We start from the raw sequence: 17664 nt of genomic DNA, 5'->3' as shown, positions 1-17664 counted from the left end.
CCTGACATGACAGAGGACTTACTATTCCAAAGGAGAGGAGAGCATTGCCTCTAAATGTGTTGGATAAAGGCCTGTATGGGAGTGAGTGCTCATCACATGGATGGAATCAGGACCAGTAAGTGTGGGATGGGAAGGTAAGAACATTTGTTTTATCTCTACCAGGAAACACTACAAAAATGTATGATCTTGCACAGTAAAATCCTGAGTTTTAATCTAACACCCACTCGCACATACACATATCATTTACTAATATTGCATGGAGTTGACTAATCCATTTAATTACTAACATTATTTAATCTTTGCAAAACCCAGCAATATTAGACTGTAATGACAACAAATGTGCTGTGAACCATACATATTTAACTAACTTAATTTCTCAAAGAGATCGTTATTATGGATATAATATAAACATGACTGTATGTGTAGTTGATATAATAACATTTCCTTTTTTTTTTTAAGTCATGAAATGTTTCTCATCACTTGATGTCCGTTTTAAAATATTTATTCTGTGTCATCCTGCATGCTGGGTGAAATATTCTCTTTAGCCTCAGCTGGACAGCTCTGTTTAATATTTAATATTTTGTTTTATCTCATCTTTTATATTTGTTTCATGTTACATTTGCTGGTGCTGCAAAATGAATTCTACATTTGCACTTCTGTCTGATATAGACAGAAGTATATAAAGGGTATGTTTTACTAACAATCTTTAATAAGAAATCATATCAAAGAGTCTGCTGGTGATGTTATGCACTCTGTCATCACATCATTTATTGATTTGTGTATCATTGATTATTAATTATATTAATTAAACTAAATTTGCTAAATTATTAAAGCAGCACTCTGTACCTTTACCTCTTCTGCCCCGGATTTGAACCTCGTTTAAGTGCTGACATTTTTACCATTGAGCTAATCGAGCCGGCCTGCTTGCTCATGGGATAAACTTGGTGTCAGATCCTGTGTCCAGGTGAGACATGAGCTTTGACACAATCTAAATGTCTCAATAGAAGAGCAGGGAGACAAAATACAACCACCCCAATTGTATACGATATATTGTATTAACATACTCTACCATACATATTGGACAAAATTACATTTTATGAATACAAAAAAGTGACATAGTGAGGCTTGAACTAAAAAAATATTTTTTATGTAATATAATTTAATTTATCGACATGATATTCTGCTACTGTGTGATTGTCCCTATAGGGGTCCAAGGTAAAGGAGGGGGAAGCCTGGTGCTGTAACACGGTTACCTCTGGTGAATATCGCCATGACAACCCTCCAGCAGACCCAGTTGCCCATGTCGTGCTGTCGACACGGTGCTCCCTTTCACTTGAAGACGTGGCCCTGGCTTCTGTGGACGCTGCTCCTGGGTCTGGACACCGTCTCCGCGGCCGGTCAGGCGCCGGCCGGCACCCAGCCTCACTCCATCAAGATCGACGGGGACATCATCGTGGGCGGCCTGTTCCCCGTGCACTCTCGGGGGCCGGCCGGCGTGCCCTGCGGAGAGGTCAAGAGGGAGAAGGGAGTCCACCGCATGGAGGCCATGCTGTACGCCCTGGACCAGATCAACGCCGACCCCGACCTGCTGCCCAACATCACCCTGGGGGCCCGCATCCTGGACACCTGCTCCAGAGACACCTATGCCCTGGAGCAGTCTCTCACCTTTGTCCAGGCCCTCATCCAGAAGGACAACTCTGACGTGCGCTGCTCCAACGGAGAGCCCCCCATCATCCCCAAACCAGAGAGGGTGGTCGGGGTCATCGGGGCGTCTGGCAGCTCGGTGTCCATCATGGTGGCCAATGTCCTCAGACTGTTTGCGGTAAGAAACCTTTGACGCACACACACGCGCACACGCACAGAAATTTGTCGTAGACATTCATTTTTTATGTTTCAACAGTAAGGACGACGAAGAGGGAAACGGTTACGATAATCCTTTATTTGCCAGGCACTTAAAACACGTACAAGTGACTAGTTTGTCACACTTTTATTTTGAACCTCATTTGTATTTCGTGTTAATATATTCAGCTGGTAGCCGTATTGAACATGAACTGAGATGAGTCATGACACTGGATATACTGTATAGTGTAGTGTTCATCATCGCACATTTGTGTAGTAGCACTAGATTGATATGAAAGCAATCGTTCTACTTGCAAAGTATCATGTGGACCTTCAGTTAATTTTCTTGGGAAATCTACTTCTCACTCAAATGAATGGATACTGGACACCCACGCACTCATACAGAGTTACAGAGTAAGAGTAAATACGAATTTAGTGGATGGTGCTGATTTGATTCATTGTGCACTTTTACCACCTGGTCTCATTGAGGAGCTTTAACCCCTGTCCATACGAAGATTTCGGTCAAAAGGTCCTTTTCGATGGTATAATTATGTCCCTCGCGACTTCTGAAAAGCATTAGACCGAATGGGAGTTTCGGAAATGTGCACGTCGGAAAACACAACTCACCGAACATTTCTGAGAAAGTATAGACAGGCCTTTAGAATAGAATAGAATAGAATAGAAACAGTCTTGTCCAAACATGTGGAAATGTGTTGTGCAAAACCAAAGAAACCCAAAACAGACCAGATACAATAAATCCACAAGCAAACACATGGACAATATTATAGGTGTTATGTACTTACTGTAAGTCTGTCAAATGTTTCCATTTACAAAAATGCCACCCAAAACATCAGCTTCAAGGCTTTATAAATAGAACATTTCACATGAAGGTATCCTACAGGTACGGTAGGTAAACTCCTGAAAATGTATCAGAATTTGTGCACATAATATACATAAACAATGCTACATGTTCCACAAAATTGTTTTGTGTAGGGTTGAAAGTGTTAATTTAATATCAATGTGACCGGCGATCAAACATGATCATCACTGGTCACATTGACAATAAATCAACAGACATTAAATAGCCTTGTGGTTTGGTAATGACTTTGCTTCATTGCAAGCTCTCCTATCCATGCACCTTTCAACCATCCTCGTCCCAGAGGCCTTGGAGCCACACAGTATAACTCTAGTGTCTGACCATTCTTCTGGGCAGAACTCCTTTACCACTGCCCAGAGTGATAACTGTACTTCTGTCCATGATATCATGGACAGAAGTACAGTTATCACTCTGGGCGTACCATAACAAGATAGGCTTTACCAAAACAATAGTTACTGAAGGCCTCTCTACTCCTAACTATCAAGTATTAGCATCATCATACAGACCTAGATATTAATATAATCAATGAATACATGATCTACTCTATAACGTCACACATAATCAATTGTGATAACCTCTAATCTACGACAGTGGGCATGTCATAATAGGCGAATATTCTGCGAAAATAGGCAAACATTTGGTGACAATAGGCAATAGACACATTGCATTGTGTCGCAAAACACATGATGAGCTTGTAGATCGGCTAGTTCCACAATTTGACGTACAGCAGCATTAAGGGTAAGTGGTTGATAATGATTCATAAAAGTGTGAACAATGAACTACACACCACAGTCCTGCTAACCTCCACTGTATACAGACAACCACATACAATATATGCATAATATGCCTAACTGTATGTACTGTATGTACAGTACACTGTAGGTGCTTTAGATTTACATTGATGGACATTGTGGCTTCAGAGGCCCTGTGCAACGTTGGTAATAGACAATGCTGTTTATTTAAACAAATTAGAGCAAAGTATCTCTACAGTTATTTGGCATAAAACAACATATACCGTAATCCTTTGTTTATCATTAAGAGCAACACTTCAGTGATGCTGATGGATGTTGATAATGGACTCACAATCCCAACAACATCCATCATCTCTGTTCTGTTGGAGAGATGATTGACCTGTGATAATTGATTGCACAGCTCATTCAGGGATAGGACACTGAATCTGTGTAAATAATCCCACATTAAGTCACGGTCTCACTGAATTAGCGGCACGGCCCAATAATAGTTGCATGTATGTATAATGTTTCTGGTTGAAAAAATGAATGGTCCAAAGTGGGTCGAACTGGTCATCCCCCTACGTCCCAGGACTATAGTTGTTGCAATATTCTTTATGGTGTGGATATTAGTTGAGAAGGAGGCAGCTTGCACATGGGGCAGATGTTAACTACAGAATTAGAGTTACCATCCTCCATTAAGCCCCTCTCAGCAGCTCAGGACGCAGGGCTGAAAATAGAGCATCGGGGCAGAGGAATGACATCGGTTCGAGGATATCAGTAACTTGTAGGCTAGCTGGTGTGGAGCAGATTTATACTAAATGGTAGGGTCCATATGTGCTACTCCGGACTGTGGATGATTCTTGAATGGCCAGCCTCCTATTGACCATACATCGGCAACTGGCGGCCCTCAGGTTCATATCGGAATACTGATATATTATTGATTTCAGCTGTTGCAATTCCAAACATGCAAACATGATCCGCTTTAATTACTTCAGTCTATATTAGTAGCCTAGTATAGTAGTATTAACATGTATTTTTTTATTTCCAAGTTAACCTATTTGTATTTAAGTTCATAAAGTTAACATGAGTATAACTAAATGCATTTGACATTAAATCAAAATATTACATTTCAGGATTCCAATTCAAAAGAAGCTAAAATAGCCGATCTACAAGCTCAAAAGAGCTTGAGCTTGTTGATCTGCTATTTTTGCGTCTTTTGTTTGACATATAGTAGAATGACAAAGTACGACATATGCAGCAATATGCAATGTGGCCCTCCGGAGTGAGTGTGGAAATATAGTGGCCCTCTCCATCATTAAAGTTGCACTCTCCTGCTATTGACTGTGTGCAGAGCATCTGCATCTGACTCCAACTTGAACTAGTTATGACTGACTTAGAGGCCATATCAACAAACACGGGTGACGGCTAGCATAAAACTGGCAGCAGCCATACTTTTGGAGGGACTGTCTGGAGATTTGAAATAAAGGTTCTAAATATCACCATTCACACTGCTGTTTGTCATTGTCGAGCAAACATCTTTTCGATATCTATATCTAATATCTAATATCTATTCAGTACCATAGGCAACTGTAGCCTTTTAAATCAGCCTTCGCTGAACACGCAATCTTGACCCATGTACTGTTACAAAGTGTGTTTACCTTTGTGAAGAGCATTCCCTTATTTGTTAAGGGAATCCACACCACTGTAATGTCCCAATTGACTCATTTGTGAGATTTATACATTTATGGTTTACACAATGCCTTGTGTGAGATAGATGGCTTTTAACAACTTAAAGGAGTAGTTCACCCCTAAAATGACTTATTTTCTATTGATTAGTCACCCCATGGGGACTTGAGTTCAATAATATTTTTTTGCATTCGTCGCATTCCTAAGACAACAAAATTGATTATAGTAATGGATGGGGACCCAAATGCATTTGGGTCAGAATCAATTGGGGTACATTTAGGGTCAAGGGTCAAGTAAATGTACCCCCATTGATTATGACGCAAATGCATTTGGGTCCCCATCCAGGGCATCATTTGTGTCCCCACCCAGGGCCATGCATTTGGGTCCCCATTCAGAATCAATGGGGGTAAATTTACTTTTGTCTTAGGAATGCGACAAATACAAAAAAATATTATTGAACTCAATTCTCCACAGCAATCAGTAGAAAAAAGTCATTTTGGGGGTGAACTACTCCTTTAAGATTGGATTAATAACTAAATGAGTTAGTAATTTAGTGCAATGTTGACTTTAATGTGTATACTGCAGCCACATCTTGAAAACGATCATTCTACTGATAGGACATTATTGAATTATAACTTTATAGAAACATAATCTATTGAAAATGTGCAGCTTTGATTGTATTCAACTACATAGCGTGCATATGCATGGTTTATATTTTCTGTAGAAGAGGAGAATGAATCAGCACACTGTCTCTCAGCTCCCAATAATTTTATTAACACAGCGGGAAAAAACACACAACGTTTCGGCCTATCCGGCCTTCATCAGGTGTAAACTTCTTCTTCAGTCTACTTTTTTGGATCCAGCACCCCTCGCAGTCACTTGGATGTGCGTGTATCTTCCGACTGTTATATTTTCTGTACACAACAGTAAAGAAGCACATCCAGCACCACATGCACCGCATGGCCCATGCTGCTGTTAATGGATTGGAATCCCAAAACACTGGGGTTTTTAATTATTTTTGCATGACAGTGTATGATACTGTTTTACGGGTTAAAGTGGCACTATGTAACTTTTCTTTAAATTAAATCAATTGAATTTCGTCCAATCTTTATTGTAGAGTACCGTATGCTAATACAATATAACTTATACAATTTGGGTGGTTGTATTTTGTCTCCCTGCTCTTCAATTGAGACCTTTAGATGTGTCAAAGGCCACCTAGATCTAGGATCTGACATGAATTTTGACCTGATGGTCAAGATTCAATTTATCCCCTGAGCAAGCAGGCAGACTCTATTAGCTCAATGGTAAAAATGTCAGCACTTGCACAGGAAACCGGGTTCAAATCCGGGGTAGAATCCGAAGTGGAATGTTACATAGTGCAGCTTTAACTATGTTAAAAAGATGTATTAAAAACATTACATTAAGAAACCCTATATGAAATTGTGAAAATATCAGATCTACAAGCTCACAGCACAATGCTACTTATTTTTATTTTTTTTCTATGGGCTTAAATGAATTCATTAGTTCGGGTCCCGGGGAGACAACAAAATAATCTTTTGGGTCTCAGTAAAAAAAAGGTTTGAGAACCACTGTTCGAGGTCCTTTTTGTGTTAATTGGTAAGATATTATTGGCAAACGAGGCTTGTGTTCAATGTGTTGCAGATGGAATTTTGGCTCGTCGATTTCTAAAGATAATGAGAAAGGCTGCTTTCTGTAGGAAATGTGAATGGTGTGATGACGCTGCTCGACATACAGTAGATGACATCATTACTCTTTAAATCTATGTGGGCGCGTCACAATGAGGGAGGGCCATCTGACATGGACTTTCCTCCATACAGGGGTGGCGCACCAAATTCTGGGCCCTGGGTACAAGCTAGGATTCATTCACATTTTGTGCTTTAACTATTGACAAATAGCAGATATACAAGCTCACAGCGCGGCACAGAGTGCTTGTAGATCTGCTATTTTTGAAAAATTGTGAAAATGTGTGCAAGTCTTTGAATATTTCAAATCCTTCTAAGGTTTTTAGAAAAATGTCTCTATGTCAGTGTTGCTCAAACTTGTGAAGGACCCCCAAAATGATATGTATTTGACCACGGACCCCCATCTCAAAATATTTAGTTCCAGAGACCCTCCAGAAGCAAAATTTGAGTTACAAATGTTCGCTTAAAAAATACATATTTTCAAAGATTTGCACCCCTTTTCACAACGTTTAAAAAAAATAGCAGATCTACAAGCTCGCAGCGCGGCACTCGGTGCCGCGCTGTGAGCGTGTATATCTGCTATTTTTTAATACGTATGAAATAATTCCAGGCCCCTCCACCTTGGGCCCTAGTAACTCAGTCCCACTTTCCTTGTGACGCCCCTGCCTCCATCCTAGAACATCATATGGTTCATAATGTGTAGGCCGGCCCGGGACATTTGAGCTCGACAGGACAGGGTTAACGCAGAGGGGAAAAATTAAGCTGCACGTGGCCATCAGAATTAAATATATTGTATGGCTTACAGCGGAGAAATGCTAACCTTTCTCTGGTCTCCTGATCTCTGTTTCTCTCCCACTGTGCTTAACGTAATTTGACTAAAAACCCCTTAATCCTTCCCGATAATCTGTGAAATGGTTCTCTCGCTCCTCTCTCCTTCTCCCCTTCTCCCACAACCCCTTGTGTCTACCTTTCTCTCCGCGTCCCTCCAGAGGACCCACCGTTAAGCCACACGTCCCGGCATTAACATGCAGGGTCAGGGTTGAGCCTGTCGACATAAACTGTGTCATTAAGGAAGTAACGCACCCACTAAATTAATCTTCTCATCCATTTTTTTCAAACAAATGCTTTTACGGCAGTGGGCCTGTACCATCTGTATTTCACTATGATGTTTGCCGTATCCTCAGTACTACAAACCAGCTCTGGAAAGATCACACCGCAAAGTTGCCCCAATCCTGGGTGGATTATACAGAACAGTGGTCATGCAGGAGATCAACATTCCCTCATGATAGTGCAGTTTTTTTATTAAATATGTTAATGTCTGGCAACTTGTCATCTAAAAGGTATTATGTGGGAGCATTATGTTCTCACACTGTTTCTTTGTCTAGACAATGCAATGAATACCGTAAATGGAGCCTGGTGCTCCATGTTAATGTAACCACCTGGATTCAAACCCATCTCCCAGGTCTACACTGGCATCCGGAACCCACCAAACATGCTTCAATGTGTGTCCTTGTTGTTGATGTTCTCTTGTGTTGTATTCCAGGGGTCTTCACTTGAGCCGTCGTTACCTAATAAAGTTGACCTATCACTATGTACTTAGTCTGCTCTTTTCCCCCTCTACACCAAACCTCTTTGCTTGTAGATCTGCTATTTTTGGCTAAAGTTCTCAGAATATGGACGCTAGGGTTCAAGTGGTTAATGTAAGAAAGGGGGGGAAAACAAGTTCCTATCACACAAGGATTCGGAGGACCCCCTGTAGTAACTCTGAGGACCCCCTGTTGAAGACCCCTGTTGTATTCCATTTTTGACCTCATAACCACTCGTTGGCTGATTTTCCACTTGACCTGAGCCTCTTGTCACCAGTGTTTCCTCTCCTCTGTCTGCTACTGTAGATTCCCCAAATCAGCTATGCTTCCACGGCTCCAGAGCTGAGCGACAAAAGCCGATATGAGTTCTTCACCAGGGTAGTGCCTCCTGACTCCTACCAGGCCCAAGCCATGTATGACATCGTCAAGGCCATGGACTGGAACTATGTTTCCTGCATAGCTTCTGAGGGCAACTACGGAGAGAGTGGTGTCGATGCCTTCATGCAGATATCCAGAGAAGCAGGTTGGGCTCTCACTATGAAACAAGTTTACTTATTCATTATTATTAGTGTGGTTGCCTGACAGGGCAACACATTATAGTTCATGGGAAACTTTATAGACTTATAGGGTAACCGTTTATAGACTGTTTATAGACTGCTTATTGACTCCTAGGGCATAGTGAATCAATGGGAGTGGGAATCAGTAGGGAATCGAGTGGGAGTGGGAATCAATAGGGAATCAATTGGTCGAACTTCACAGTTAGCTTACTGCAGAATATAGTCACAACCACACTTGCAATTTCCAATTGCATCTTTTCTAGTCATTATTATATTATTATTATTATTATTATTAGTAGTAGTAGTAGTAGTAGTTGTAAGTAGTAGTAGTAGCTCTGTCAAAAAGCTTTACAAAAGCAGTTGGTGCATATTTGGTCCATTTCATTGCATGACATTCCCACAGTTATGATGCAGAATGTAAGAATTTGAGCTATGACTTTTTTCCTTTGTGTGCTCACTGCTCCACAGGAGGGCTGTGTATAGCACAGTCCATAAAGATTCCCCGGGAGCCCAAACCAGGAGAATTTGATAAGATCGTTAAAAGACTGATGGAGACTTCCAATGCTCGCGGGGTTATAATATTTGCCAACGAGGATGACATCAAGTGAGTCACACTCTGTTTCACTTTGCGCCAGAGAACACAGCTGTCTTAAAGACAGTCGATATGCTGTAATATATCGAAATAATTAAGTGGGAGTAAAACTATTATACAATAATCAATATAAAACTCACAACCAGTGTGAAGTGAGCGGTGCCTTTTATGAGTTAATTTCATTAAGCGTCCCTCGAAGCTTGGCCAATGCCAAGCTCTGCGGGACGGACGGACGGACGGACATACGTACACACAAAGTCAGTTAGCACTGCTCAGAAATATGCTTTCAGCCACATTTCACTGCATTTAGTAGAAAGGGTCACATATATTGAAATGTGCCTCTTTTACAATATTCAAAATGTTTTATTGTAAGCTTCTATGACATACAGCCAGTGAATATAGGCTATAGCATTTCCAGAAGCCTGATTTGGGTAATACTTTGTCTTACGATGGTGTCGTATCTGCTATTTCCAGAACACGACGCCATCGTATGCAGAGTATAAATTAAGCATTTCCTCAACTTAATTAAGTGCTGAACCACCTGGATTTCTCATTTGTATATTCAGCTGTTATTGTTATGTTGAAGAACAAACCGGACGTTGTATACAGTATAAGCCATATCCTGTCTTCTTCCAGACGGGTGTTGGAGGCAGCGAAGAAGGCCAACCTGACCGGCCACTTCCTATTTGTGGGCTCCGACAGCTGGGGGGCCAAAAATTCACCCATTCTAGACCAGGAAGATGTGGCCGAGGGTGCTGTCACAATTCTACCTAAAAGAGCTTCCATCGATGGTAAGACTAACTACAGTATATGTTTGTAGGTCCTTATTAGATCTAATTCATATTTAGGAGGCAACGAAAAAAGCTCACAGCAGAGATAAAGAGGTGCATAGACATTATTAGTGTACGTAGTTGTCAGCAACACACTATTGTATTCGGCCTCTTGGTAATGTCTTCATTAACGGGCGAAGACATTAGGGACATGATGCCAGCAGCGCACACCTTGTGGCGCGCTCTGCTTGCGCACAAGTAGGCCATGTGTGTCCTGCTTGAGCGTGAGACGCAAGTTGGCACCTCGACAAAGTGTAGTTCTAGTTTTGTTTAATATCAATACAGTAAATGAGGGAAAGAAATATCACAAGATGATTTATTTTAGGGCGGATTTCTGATACTCTGATTTCTGATAATTACCCTTTATTACATTTGTAGCATAATTAGTGTGGTTGCCCAACAGGGCAACACACTGTAGTCCTGGGGAAACATTATTTATTCAAGATAAACGTTATTTGTGAATGGGTTTTTACCCATTGAGTTCAAAGGAGGAGTGGTGCTAGCTTGAGGATTGGTCAAGCTTCACATGACAATTGGCTACAGAGACAATGAATAGGCAACCACACTTGCAATTTCTAATTGCATCTTTCTAGTTTCTGATCATTGTTGATATGATCAAGCTCAAGCATGCTTTCTTTCATGGGAACACGCTTTTATTTTGTGGCAGTCATACAAAAAAAAAGAAAAAATACACCAAACCATCTCAAACGATCAAATATAACATAAACCAAAGACATCTCAATGCAAACAACACATTAATCCTCCCCAATGCGTTCCCCATAGCAAATACAACAGAACGATATAACATCTTATGTGTGCCCCAAGGCACGATTGGAATTGGAAGTTCCTCTATCATCCTATGCACCCTGGGGATGCTACACAGCATCCACATAATGGGTTTTACTGTACCATTAACCCTCCTTACCACAGCACAGAGGTTCCCAGGCAGACACCGCTTTCCAGGACTTGGAGCCTCTGGGGTCCAAAGGGGAGGGACTTCTGTTCTGGTGTGATGGGGCACTGTGCCTCCACCTGGTCCTCTCCTTTATTCTATTTTTAGATATTTATTTGGCCTTTTCTGCCTTTATTGGTAGTGAACAGACTGACAGGAAATAGAGAGAGAGAGATGGGGAGTGACACGCAGCAATGGTCGTCGGGTTTGGCTTTCAGAAGGAAAAACCTAAATTACACAGGGAAGACATATTTGCATATTATAACCACACCTGGGGGTCTATAAGAGTAATGTTAACTACATAGACACATACAAAAACAGAAAAAGTACAGAACTATGGCACCACCTCTTTAAGATATTCAAGGCATTCCCACAGGATCATATCCTGGTCCCCTTCTTGTGTATTGTGGGATAGACCATGCCCTGAGACTTGCAATCAATGGCAGGGAGGAGACACTGGGTTTAATGCTGGTTCTCGAGGAAGAGTCAGCGAGTACATCCTATGACAACCATTGACCTCGACTATGCAGATGATATTGACCTTGACTATGCAGATGATATTGACCTAGTCTCGGACACAGCAGAGAAAGGAAGAGAACTGTTACTGTCAGTAGAATTGGAGAGTAGGAAGATTGGCCTCAACCTCAATGCTAAGAAAACAAAATGCATGGCATTCAACATGGAGGACAGAACCATTGCATGGTGACTTCAAAAATCTTGGTGCCTGCTGTACCGCCTCCACAGAAGAGGATCTGAAGGTCTGGAGGGCACTTGCCTGGAATGCCTTGGGATGAGGAGAGTATGGAAATCTGAGAAGGGAGATGAGATCAAGAGATGGTTAGAATTCGTACTGCTGGGATGCTCACAGTATGCTCACAAGACAGCAGGAAAAGGTGTCTGCACAAGAATGCTAGGAATGGTATTTGATGTCACGGAGGACCACATCTGAAATCTATTGTGCGCCTCCCGTGCACAGACTGGAGTAGAGCACTGTTTCCCAAACAGTGGGTCGCGACCCATTTGTGTGTCAAGTACCAATTTTTATGGGTCACGACTTGAGTAAAAACTTTTTCCTTTCTTTTCCTACATAAAAGAAATATATATTTAAAAATATTATAATATATAATAATAAAAAATATATATAATTTAATTTTATACATTTTTAAACAAACAAACAAATACACAGGATTCCATAAATAAATACAAATTTATAATTAAGAAGTTGTGAAAATAGCCGATCTACAAGCTTGCAGCGCTGTGAGAAGCCACGCGTTGTGTGCTCGTAGATCTGCTATTTTCACTAGTTTGGGTCCCAGGCAAACGTCTAATCTCTCTTTTGGGCTTGGGTTCTGTGTCAGGCATCTGGAACTGATAGCAGGCCCACTGACACTCACTGTGGGATCCAACCCAAGGCTCAGCTAGGAGGGGGAGGGGGTGTGACAGCGGAGCCAGCAACACTGCAGAGCTCTGGACCCTGATGCTGGATAATGGGGAATGGAGGGCGGGTGAACCAGGACCCCCGAGTTGGTGTTGGCTAGTCCGCACACTCGCGTCACACACACAAACACCAAACCAACTCAATTATTGAACACGGTAGCAGAGACGTGCTGGCCATTGGGAAAAGTGGGACAACTCCCGAACGGCCGGTTCATTCCCGGCCGGTCCAGGCCGGCCATTAGGAAAAGAATTATAATAAAATGTCTGCCTTTGTTCCATTTTGGGGACTGGGCGGCCAACAAAGTAAATCGTCACTGTCGGGCAGAAACCTCGTATCATCATACAAGACCGTTGCACAAAAGTAGTGAAAACAGCAGATCTACAAGCACACAACGCCTCGCACCGCGAGGCGTTGTGTGCTTGTAGATCGGCTGTTTTCACTAGTTTAAATACTTTTTTAAATGATAAATAAAAAACAAACGGTTTTGGACATACAAGGTTTCCACCCGACAACGACGAAATGTAACTCATGTAATTGGCCCACTGGCTTGTCACTTGTCATGATCTGAAATGGCAAATCTTTGAGTAGCAGCAGCGCTATAGAGAGAGATCTCTCTCCATAGCGCGCAATGAGGGCCTCTCCAACTCTTTTTCCCGGGCTGAATCAGGGGCCCAGCATGTCCCTGCACGGTAGTGTGGGGATGCACCCTGCAATTAACCCTTCGCTTTATAGGTATTTTCTACAAATGAATAGACATGTAACATAAATGATTAACTAAAGTCGAGCCAATGGCATCAATCACAAACAACATATAGATCTCCACACTAAATATGTATGCGCTACCTGAGGCATGCTGGGATATCCCTCTCTCATCCAATGCACACCCAGGACTCTACATTATTATCCTCTAAAAAGGGTGACTATAGTAGTAGCTGAATTAAAAATAGATAATTTGTTTTAGTTTAGTTTAAAACTAAACTAAAACAAATGGTCTATTTTTAGAGGATCAACAATTCTCAATAGAAGAGCACATACCAACTACAAGCACTGCAGTTGTTAGTTATATTGTAATAATACTGATTGGTCAAAATCATTATAAATATAAATAAACTATAAATGTGTTTTGACCATTGTTCTGTGCATCTTTTATTTCTTTTTTGCACTTCTATTTTGAACTATTGTGTTCTTTATTTCTCTTCACATTCATAAAAAGATGCCTTTTTAAGCACTGCCTTTGTGTATGAAATGTGCTGTACAGATAAACCTGCTGTTGTGTTGGATGCATTGATTCAGGTTTCGACCAGTATTTCACTACAAGATCTCTGGAAAACAACAGAAGAAACATCTGGTTTGGGGAGTTCTGGGAGGACGACTTCAAGTGTAAATTAACCCGGGCTGGTGTCCAGTATGACCCTGGTAGAAGAAAATGTACAGGTCAGTGCTGGTTATTAACGTTAACCTGTACCTCATAACATCAACTAAATACACCACACCAGGGGTCTTCAATGTTTTCAGGCCAAGGACCCTTTAGTTGAGAGAGAGAAGAAGCAGGGACCTCCACAACCTTATCATAGATTCCATATAGTTTCATCGTTTGGCAGCACAATCATCAGTGTATTTTGGATTCATATCAATTTGTGTTTTCAGATATTTAACCACTTGAACCATCAATACTTAATAGACTTGACCTTTCACTCTGTACTTTGTCTGCTCTTTTTCCCCTCTACACCAAAAGTCTGTGCCGGAAAAAAATGGCCGATCTACAAGCTCACAACGCCTCGTAGCGCGAGGCGTTGTGAGCTTGTAGATCTGCTATTTTTGGCTAAAGTTCTCAGAATGTGGACACTAGGGTTCAAGTGCATGCATACAGTATAAAAACTGAGAAAAAAGGTTTCTATCACACAAAGATTTGGAGGACCCCCTGTAGTAACTCTGAGGACCTCCTAGGGGTCCCGGACCCCCTGTTGAAGACCCATGCACTACACATTATCCGGTTAAATGATCAGTTAGTTATGTATATAATGTGCAATGTTTCTAGTTTTTAATATTTCATATTTACCGGCGAATGTGTTTGTCCTTCAGGTGAGGAACGAATCAGTCAAGATTCCGCATACGAACAAGAGGGGAAAGTGCAGTTTGTAATTGATGCGGTCTATGCCATGGCCCACGCTTTGCACAGCATGCACATAGACCTGTGTCCTGGCTCCATGGGTGTCTGTGAGAAGATGGATCCTGTTGAAGGAAAGAATTTACTCCGCTACATTCACGCTGTCAATTTCAATGGTGAGTAACAGCGCCCCTGGTTCCATTATGCCAGTGGTTCACACGCATCTTCATGTCAAATTAACATGTTATCTGGCCCCAGACCACCATCTGACACACACAAACACACACACACACACACACACACACACACACACACACACACACACACACACACACACACACACACACACACACACACACACACACACACACACACACACTATAATGATTATATATATACCCCAAGACGCCTAAGGGCAAAAAGGACGGAATTCGCACAGGACGAAAATTCATTTGCAAGTGTGATTCGAGTCACAGTTGGTTGTTTAAGTTGGACAAAATGTGCACAAAATATTTTCCCAAATATGGATATGACTGACGTCTGACATCATAGATGTCTCATGTTACAGACCACATGAGACTCACACAATATGTCCATATATGGGCATTCCAAGCTATGGGCTTAATATTGATGACATCAGGGATCTCCATATATGGGCATACAAGGGACGAGGACGGAATGCAATGTCACAACAGGTCAGCAGCTATAGACACTGAGGCGTTACTCACGGAGAAGATACAGACAAGATGTGGCGGTTTTCATAGTTAACTGCGACCTAAGGTCACAATGATAATATATACACACACACTATGTATACTAGTAAGACGCCTCAGGGCGACATTCTTGATTCTTGGGCATCTGGCCAGTGAAGTATATCGGACCAGTTACCCATATAATAATAATATATAGAATGTACCGCCGTATACTGTGTATACACAGTACATTATACAGTATAATGCAGCAATCAGACAAGCTGAAAATAACAGTACAGTTGACAGTTGAAACCCCATTAGTTTTGCACTGCCGTTCTCCATCATCACATTTCTGTGTTTAAAGAGAAAACGGCGGAAGAGAGGTCGGTTTGACGATGGCACTCTCTCTGCTAATGTACCCACATGTTCTCCCTAGGGCTGCGTCTTTGCTCTCATACCATACACAGTGCTCCTCTTTTCGTCCTCGCCTTTATTTAATTTTTTTTCTTAAGTCTCCGTTTGGAATGGAAGAGGGGCTTTCTATGAAAGTATTCCTATTTACATCTCGCTTTTTTGCTGGCTGACCTTGGCTCGTATATGGGAAGCTTTTGTAATTGACTGCCTGAAGGGAGCCGGGAGGAACATTCAATCACGTTAGGGCAACCGACCAGAGAGCACTGAATGTAAGCCTTCATGGAGAAAGCTTCTTCTTGCACTCAGCTTTGACATGGTTGTGTAAGACCAAGTAAATACAGGTTGTGTTCGATGGTGTGTGGGTGTTTTCTCCATGAGATAGGGAGTAGGACATCTGGCTTAGTGGTTTCCCTCACCGAAAATAACTGCCGGCAACTTCGGCAAAGCAACACCTTTGTGTGATAAAGTATGAATTAGAGTAAGGTACTTTAATTCCTTTTTAACAAATATTTGATTGAGTTCTTGTTGTTAAATCCCTGTCTTCGTCAAAACAGGCAGTGCAGGAACTGGTGTGATGTTCAACGAGAATGGAGACGCTCCAGGTCGATATGACATCTTCCAGTACCAGCTGTCTAATGTGACCAACCCCGGCTACAAGGTCATTGGCCAGTGGACAAACCACCTACGACTCAATGTAACTATTTTCCCTTTGTTTATTTGATGCATAACTTGCACTTTAAATGGCCTTTTAGATTGATAGATACTGTACAGGGCAGGCTGGGGTGGGCGTACCATTAACCTTATGAATACTGCTAAGCTAAGGCCCGGACCACCTGATATACACCAGTATATGTTAACCATGTTTAATTAGTATGGTTACCAGACTGTTGTTCTAGGTCCGAGAATTATTATTTCACCTAAAGTAAACCTGTTTGCTGTTAACCTTTTTCTTTTTTGGGGTTAGGGAATTCATTTCCCAGCGGATTCCTCGTGACTTGCGTCAGTGCTATCAGACTAGGAATTTCCCAGAATTGCAACTTTCTAGTTTTCATATTAGCTTTGAAGAGTCTCATATTCGTGTGTGTGTGTGTGTGTGTGTGTGTGTGTGTGTTTGTGTCCGTCCAGCCTGACGACATGCAGTGGTCAGGCGGTGAGCGCAGGGTCCCTGACTCGGTGTGTAGTTTCCCCTGCGATCCAGGGGAGAGGAAGAAGATGGTGAAGGGCGTGCCGTGCTGCTGGCACTGCGAGCTGTGCGACGGCTACCAGTACCAGCTGGACGAGTTCAACTGCGACACCTGCCCCTTCGACATGAGGCCCTTCAAGAACCGCACGGGCTGCCGGATAACGCCCATCGTCAAGCTGGAGTGGGGCTCTCCCTGGGCCATCATCCCGCTCTTCCTCGCCATCCTGGGCATCCTGGCCACCAGCGGTGTCATCGGCACCTTCATCCGCTTCAACGACACGCCCATCGTGCGCGCCTCCGGCCGGGAGCTGAGCTACGTGCTGCTGACGGGCATCTTCCTCATCTACTTCATCACCTTCCTCATGATCGCAGAGCCCAGCGTGGGCGTGTGTGCCATGCGCCGGATGCTGCTGGGGCTGGGCATGGCCATCAGCTACTCCGCCATGCTCACCAAGACCAACCGCATCTATCGCATCT

The 17664-nt window shown here is 42.3% G+C and overlaps 1 protein-coding gene across 1 annotated transcript in view; it reads left to right on the top strand.

Moving 5' to 3' along the window:
* Window positions 1–1417: 1417 nt before the first annotated feature.
* LOC308287734 (metabotropic glutamate receptor 6-like) overlaps window positions 1418–17664 on the top strand; it is a gene marked incomplete at its 3' end in the record, with an annotated part of 20260 nt that continues 4013 nt past the window's right edge. The window contains exons 1-8 of the mRNA XM_080728981.1: window positions 1418–1822; window positions 8729–8945; window positions 9448–9583; window positions 10208–10362; window positions 14085–14225; window positions 14874–15078; window positions 16563–16698; window positions 17130–17664. The exon at window positions 17130–17664 is cut by the window's right edge and continues 89 nt beyond it. Of these exons, the coding sequence (XP_080585107.1) occupies window positions 1538–1822; window positions 8729–8945; window positions 9448–9583; window positions 10208–10362; window positions 14085–14225; window positions 14874–15078; window positions 16563–16698; window positions 17130–17664 (1810 nt within the window). The 5' untranslated portion in view covers window positions 1418–1537. The remainder of the gene's footprint in view (window positions 1823–8728; window positions 8946–9447; window positions 9584–10207; window positions 10363–14084; window positions 14226–14873; window positions 15079–16562; window positions 16699–17129) is intronic.

The sequence above is a fragment of the Nannobrachium achirus genome, assembly GCF_963921795.1.
Source record: "Nannobrachium achirus genome assembly, chromosome: 6".
Lineage (NCBI taxonomy): Eukaryota > Metazoa > Chordata > Actinopteri > Myctophiformes > Myctophidae > Nannobrachium > Nannobrachium achirus.
Note: the sequence above shows the minus strand (reverse complement) of the source record. Positions and strands in the feature narration are given on the sequence as shown.